General features: G+C 35.9%; 1 protein-coding gene across 6 annotated transcripts in view; it reads right to left on the bottom strand.

Moving 5' to 3' along the window:
- MAP2K5 (mitogen-activated protein kinase kinase 5) overlaps positions 1-6828 on the bottom strand; it is a 244156-nt gene that overhangs the window by 137653 nt on the left and 99675 nt on the right. For all 6 annotated transcript variants that reach the window (XR_006887499.1, XR_006887498.1, XM_046653610.1 and 3 more), the window contains exon 12: positions 1541-1602. Coding sequence is in view for 4 of the 6 variants with exons in the window: in XM_046653610.1 (XP_046509566.1) it covers positions 1541-1602 (62 nt within the window). In the remaining 2 variants the exon portion in view is untranslated. The remainder of the gene's footprint in view (positions 1-1540; positions 1603-6828) is intronic.

Genomic DNA, 6828 nt, shown 5'->3' with positions numbered 1-6828 from the left:
ACAGGCAGTTTTCATTACTATGACCTGATGAGCCATAAAAGCTGGAGAAATTGAACACATTTTAGAAAGGAAAAAATCCCCAAAATTCTAATTTTTAAAAATATAAGGGCAAATATAAACAATGCTTTGGGTTAGCACTTATTTTAAATAGCTTTCACTAAAATAATTTTTGTCATATTTTCAATTACCCAATAGGTAAGCCCTATATTTGACGCTGGGTTATCTATTTTTTTTGCTGACTCCATTCACTTCACAGGCTTCCCACTCCAGTAGAATTGAAACCACCAGTGGCCTTGTGTGGATGCCCTACAAATGAGGGAGGCAAGATTTATGAGGTTCAGGAAGAACATGCTTCTCTAGTGAAGAAGGCAGATTCCTATTTTAGTCAAGTTCAACAGATAATTGAGTACACAGAACTCATAAACTTTTTTCATTTTCAATTGGTATCCTTGCCTTTCTTCGTCCTTTATTATACGTGTTATTAAACTTTAGAGCCAAGAACTGCCAAAAGCCACAAAGCATTCATTCCTCCCGAGATTAAAAGAGGAAATGAAACATTTTTATTTTCAGCTCAAAAAGGGATTTAAGTACTCAAATATCATACTAATCTACCTAAACATGTAGATTAGAAGCTACTTAGCAGCAACAACATCAGAAGAAAAAGTTCTCATGGCTCTGGGCAGTTCACACTAATAATTAGAAAGAAAAAAGGAAAGCTGTGAATTACAATGAACTAAGACTAAATAAGTGTCCATGTTGGATTAAAGGATTTGAGTTGTCAGTTTGATGTATGATGAAGGCGAAAATCAGCCATTTAATTAAATAGTACATGGTATAACCACTTTGTTCTGCATTAAACTGCTTAAGTTATCAGAGTGCCTTTAGTTTAGCAATTGTTTACTATTACACCACCCCATGACTTCTCTTAGACACTGTTTAGCCTACATCATCCAAATTTGAAATCTGGAGCTCATACAGTAATCTTAGTTTAAGTTGATATATTTCATCAGTTTATTAGTGAATATAGAAAATAGGAAAACTGTTTTTAATCACAAAGGAAATAAATTCCTAGATATAGTTGGTGAAAAAATTAAAAACCATGAACATATAAAATCTGCAAAAATCTTTAAGAATAAAGTATTACTTTCATATAGACTGTTTTATTTTGATAATTTAGACTTGAAAAGTATTTTCTAATCATACGCCTATAACTGCAAAACGTCTAAACATCAGTGTCTTTTTGAAGAACTTGGAAATTTTACTGGTTAACAAAAGCATCAAGGTCCCTGCAAACTCACGGAACTAGAACAGGTGAGAGTACCTATAAGCCTGAAGGATGTCATGTGACTATGTCGTCACTGAGGATTGGTCTATGAAAAGAAGAAAGGACAAAAATGATAAGAAAAGAGAGTTAAGAAGGCCTGGCAGTCAACAGGGATTGAATAAAAACAAAAAAACGTCCTGAGGATATAAGGAGAATCAGGTTTGACTAGAAAGGTCAAATCACCCAAATTTCATAAGGTTGAAGCCATATACTCACTGCTACTGCAATTCTTCCAAGGACATGCTCTGGAATTTTTCTATATACATCCAAAGATCCCCCTGTAGAGGCAAATATGCTGTGTTACTACACATGAAACTACTGGCGAAGTGCACTCAGCCCCTCCTCTACGCACTCATTATGAGAACATTTTTTTCTCTTCTTATATCATGCATTGGATGTCTAGGGTAAAACTGATTTTTAGTCCAGTTTTATTTATGACATAATCATACTTCCACAAGAAGCATAACTAGATACTTCCATTTTATTCCCAAGTGTATAACAACACACATGTAAAAACTGAAGGAAACTAGTCAAGGGCAGACCAAGAACCTGCATTTTACGTAAATTTAAATACATACACAAAACTAAAGATCAATAGGACAATCACATTTAGGTATCTGCCTTGTGTAACAGTTTTTCTCAAATGTAAACTAGGACCCTATCTTAGAATTTTCACATTAACCAAACAAAAGCTGGTAAATATAAGGTCCAAAATACACATAAAAACTAATAATGTAAACATCTATCTAAATGAATGCTACCCTTCAAATTAGGTACCAAGATAAGCAATCAATCTATTCCAAAGATTCTAAGTTCAAAATGATATTTTTGGAATTTCTCTTTGATGCCACTTTGAAAACCCCTTTATGGGGGTAAAAAAGAAAAACTAATCTTAAGTCATAATATTTTTCACTAAAATGGTATTCACTAACATCCTTCGCCTTTAGCAAATTCAGCTTTTGGCAGTTTCCCCAAACCAAAACCACTAAACTGTGAACATAATAAAGGCAGGAGTCATGCTGTTTGTCTTTTAAAAAAATTTCACCAATCTAGAAGTTAGCACAACTAGCAGATAGTAGATATTCAATAAATATCTGTCAGATGAGTAACAAATTAAACAAATGAATGAAAATCACCTTGAATTTCACCAGATAGGCACTCTGCTCTGAAAGCAGTTTCAAAAGAAGGGACTGCAAACCCTTTGCAGGAACAACACCATCACTGACATAACGGCATAGCTTTCCTAGGAAACTATTTTAAAGGAACAAATATTCACTTGGAAGTATAAATTTGGGCACGCTTGTTAAATTTTTAATCTTACACAAGTAGTATAAGAATTTCAGGAAGATATGCAAAGAACCACTACTTTACTGATATTAATGATATGATTATGTAAGAACTATTTTAACAATGTGTAATAACCTTTCTTTGAGTCAAGCTGAGGTGTAGAGTCTTTCAGTTCCTATAAAGGAATTACCCAGGATATCTGAGAGATAATTTCTGTTTCTATCAGAGGCTAAAAATTGATATTAATCACTTCTGGATGATTTATAAGTATGCTTCATAAGGTATTCACATGGAACATGTTATTCTTTTGAAATGAGGTTAATTCTATTTAGCCAAAAGACTATTTTTATATGTCAAATTTTCCTAAAACTGAACATCAGAGAAAAAAATTTTCCCCTGTAAAAAAAATATTATATATATATTAAACATATTATATACCTACTGGCTTTGTATTTATCCTGTTTAAAGCAGGCAAATGATCACTTCTTTAAGTAACTTTGGCTTATAGTTTCCAGATTCTGACAAGAAGCTAGAAAACCACAGTGTGACTAAACTTTATGCTTTGGCTCTGGGTGCTACTGGAAAGATAGTGAAAAGAAGACATTTCTGCAATGAGCTAACCATCTTTATTTACTAAAATAGCATTTTTATTATGGATGCAATAAAAGTGAAAATATGATAGAAAAAACATTTTATTTCTCACTGATCTTTCAGATGAACTGGCAGTTGCAAGGATGAACAGTCTAAAGAAGATCAAGCTTTACATGTTGATATTTGGAATACTGACAAATGCAGTTTATTGGGCCAATCCCTTATGAAGTGAACAGCTTGCATGGCTCAAAACTAGAGGTACAAATCTATTCACATATACTAGTAAGAAGTCCTAAGAGGAGATTTATTTTTACATAGGATATAAATCTGGAATTAATTAGCTAAATGGACAGTAGTCAATAAGCTAAACCAAAAAGCCAAAACTTACGTTACTACCATTAACTGTAGAACAAACCAAGGAAGAATCTCATTTTGAGGTAGTTCACAGGTTTTTGTAAATATCCACTTAATTTCAGTTATATTGTACTCTCCCTAGCCATCCAGGCTGGTAAATCTTTATATAGCTAGCTTTGTGTCATCACAGATTCATCCTGTCCTTGACATGCTCATTAGAGATAATTGTCAGAGGCAAAAACATGATGTAGCAGATCCACTCAGAATCAAGAGTTCCTATTAAACCTATGAGTTCCGTTCGTGCAGTTAAAAAACTCTTATCAGGGTAAAAGTGGCAGAAGCTTTTCACTTAAATGTTTACTCACTTTTACTATCATTTCCATCCTACAGGCCTATCCCCAAAAGGCAATTCTTAGACTCACCAAATCATTAAACATTAGTGCTAGAAGGACATTAGAGATCAGTCCAATGACTTTATTTGACAAATAGAGGAAACTCAGTCCCAGGGAGGTGAGTGTTCTAGCCACAGCCATGAGTCAATTAATGGCAGAGCTCAGAAAAGATCTGAGCGTTTCAATTCCCAGAACTGCAAAAATTGAAAAGCTTTCCCCATAATATCATACATAGCTTGAAAATCATGTGTGAACTTTTCACAGTTTAAAAAGCCTCACTGCAATGTGATATTCTATGACACCTACCCAGAGAGACAGTTTAATCTTAGTTGAGATGGTGGCATTCTAGGCATTTAGAAACTCATTTATCTATGGCACGGTTGGTTTGACCCTTTTGCTCGTGATTCCCAGGTCACTGGTTTACTCTCCATGACCTGTCACTTCCCTTGTTCCCTGGCCTCAGATCATCCCTGGCCAATAATCTCATTGCATGCCACTATCCACCATGGGAACCAGGAGGAAGAGTGCTAATAGCTTACCAAAAAACCCATCTCAACTGCCAAACAACTAAATGTTTGATGAATCCGGCCTACCGTCTTCACTCAACTAGGCCAAAAGGACTCATATAGTTAGGTCTGTGCTTATCCTAATACAGGGTCTAAATATAAAGTAATGTCTTACATGTAGGATAAACAGAAATAATGTAGTAAATGAATGAGAAGCAACATTCATCCCAACATTTTCCCTAAAATGACAACGATTATTATTAATACTAACAAAACTGAAATCTGAAGCTACAAGCAAAACTTTGAGAAGAAACTCTCTTAGCCTCTGCTAGTTGAACAAATAAAGAGCTCTTTCTTTCTTTGCAATATAGGTTTTTGGAGAAACAATTTATTGCCATGATAGCAATCCAAATACATGTATGTATATTCTGAGATGGTCTATTTCTGAATGGATTTAGTTCTGACTTAATGAGACAGCATATCATATCACTCCCCTACTTGAAATCTTCCAATGCATTCTAATAAATTCAGACTGAAACACAAATTCTTTACCATGACCTACAAGGCCTACACAATGTAGCTTCTTCCTATGTCTCCTGTCTGGCCCCAGGTCATCTCATCACTACTCTCTAGTCATCTTGGCCTTCTGACGGGGCCTTGATTGCCTCAAACTTGCTTCTACCTTGGAGCATTTATATTTGATAATCCCTCTGCCTCAAAGATCTTCCCATGACCTTCCCTGAGTTGGCTTATTGACATTAAAGTCTTTGCTAAAATGCCAGCCCCCCATAAAAAAAAATCATCACTGACCATCCTATGTAGCACCTCTGCTCCTGTGAGTTCTCATCTACCTGCTTTATGTTCTAAACAGAGTTATCCTTCTCTGAGAGTGCATTGTATGTTTCTTGTCTGTCTCCCCTCCTAGAACTTAAGCCCCATAATGACAGGGATTAAGTCTTGTTCACTGTTGTATCCCCAGGTTTAAAATAGTGTCGGAAAGAAAGTGGTCAATAAATATTTAGAAAAAAATGACTAAGAGATTAAAATAGATAATGAGAGTTTACACTAAAGAAATAGTTTTGAAATTGGGAGAAAGTTGACAAGAAGTTTAACTGTAATGGGAAGAAGAAAGAAGGAATGATAGCTAGAGAGTGGTACACTGTTTTTGATCCATATTTTTTGGGGTACGTTTTGCTGTACTACAGAGAGAACGAAGGTCAAAAGACAGAGAGTCGTTGATGGAGAGAACTCCACCAAGTGGATGCACATGTGAAGGGACTGACCTTAAGGAGCTCGTCATTTGAGAGGTGGATCAGGCAGGTGCAGTTGTGGCTGAGCTATAGGTTAAAGAGCAAGTAAGAGAGCCCATACCTGATGGTCTATGTTATCTCTGAGAGAGAAAGAAAAAGATCTCGGGGAGGGTAATAAATTTCAGAATAATTGATGTGGGAAACAACAGGGAAGACGGGAATGAGAGTACCAAACTTAAGAACTGGGAAATTTTAGCGTTCAGGAACTGGTTAGCATGGAGTAAAGAGAAGCTGCCAAGCAGCAGTAGGAGAAAGAGCTTTAAGCAGCTCAAGTCCAGAAAGTGAGGAGTCTCAAAAAAAAGGTTAAACATAGGCTGTAAAGTGAATATTTTAAGGTAAGAATATAAAGTATTAAAAATAACTAAAATGTGACATCAGCAAAAATGGAAGAATAAGGACCTTTGAAAATTCTCTTTTTCACAAAAGCAATGAAGAAATAGACAAAAATGGTCAGAATCAACTTTTTCAGAACTCTTAAAATTACCCAAAGGATTGCAGCAACCCCCAAATTATTTATTCAAGATAAATGCCTGAATCTTGGTAAGAACAGCAAGCTTTGTGGCAGTTTAACTTGTTCTATTCCCATTGCCACCTCTCCAGCTCCACTGCAGCCTTGAAAACCAGCAGCCTGCAACCACAGTGAACACCAGAAGCTTGACAGCCACTGGACAGGCAGAAGTGAGCAGGTGCTCCTTCAAATCCACATTCTCAGAAAAGTTTCACTTTTGACCTATCTGGCAGTTCCCTGGAAGACCTCACTTGCAATGCTTTCTATAATTGACCAGACTCAGAGCTTGCCAAGTAAAAATGCCTTTTCTTTAGGGGCATTTGTTGAAAACAACTAGAAGCAACTGATTAACTTTGCAACTGACTGAGGTGGTGGATAACAGCTAGAGTAAACAATAGGCTAAACAAAAATATTAAAAGACACACAATAACCAGGGTTGGCAAAGACGTGGAGAAATTGGAACCCTCATACATTGCAGCTGTGAGTGTAAACTGGCGTAAAATGAAATGAAGCAGTTAGGCACTTCCTCAAAAAGTTAAAAAGAGTGACCACGTGA

The sequence above is a fragment of the Equus quagga genome, chromosome 2 (genome assembly GCF_021613505.1).
Source record: "Equus quagga isolate Etosha38 chromosome 2, UCLA_HA_Equagga_1.0, whole genome shotgun sequence".
NCBI lineage: Eukaryota > Metazoa > Chordata > Mammalia > Perissodactyla > Equidae > Equus > Equus quagga.
Note: the sequence above shows the minus strand (reverse complement) of the source record. Positions and strands in the feature narration are given on the sequence as shown.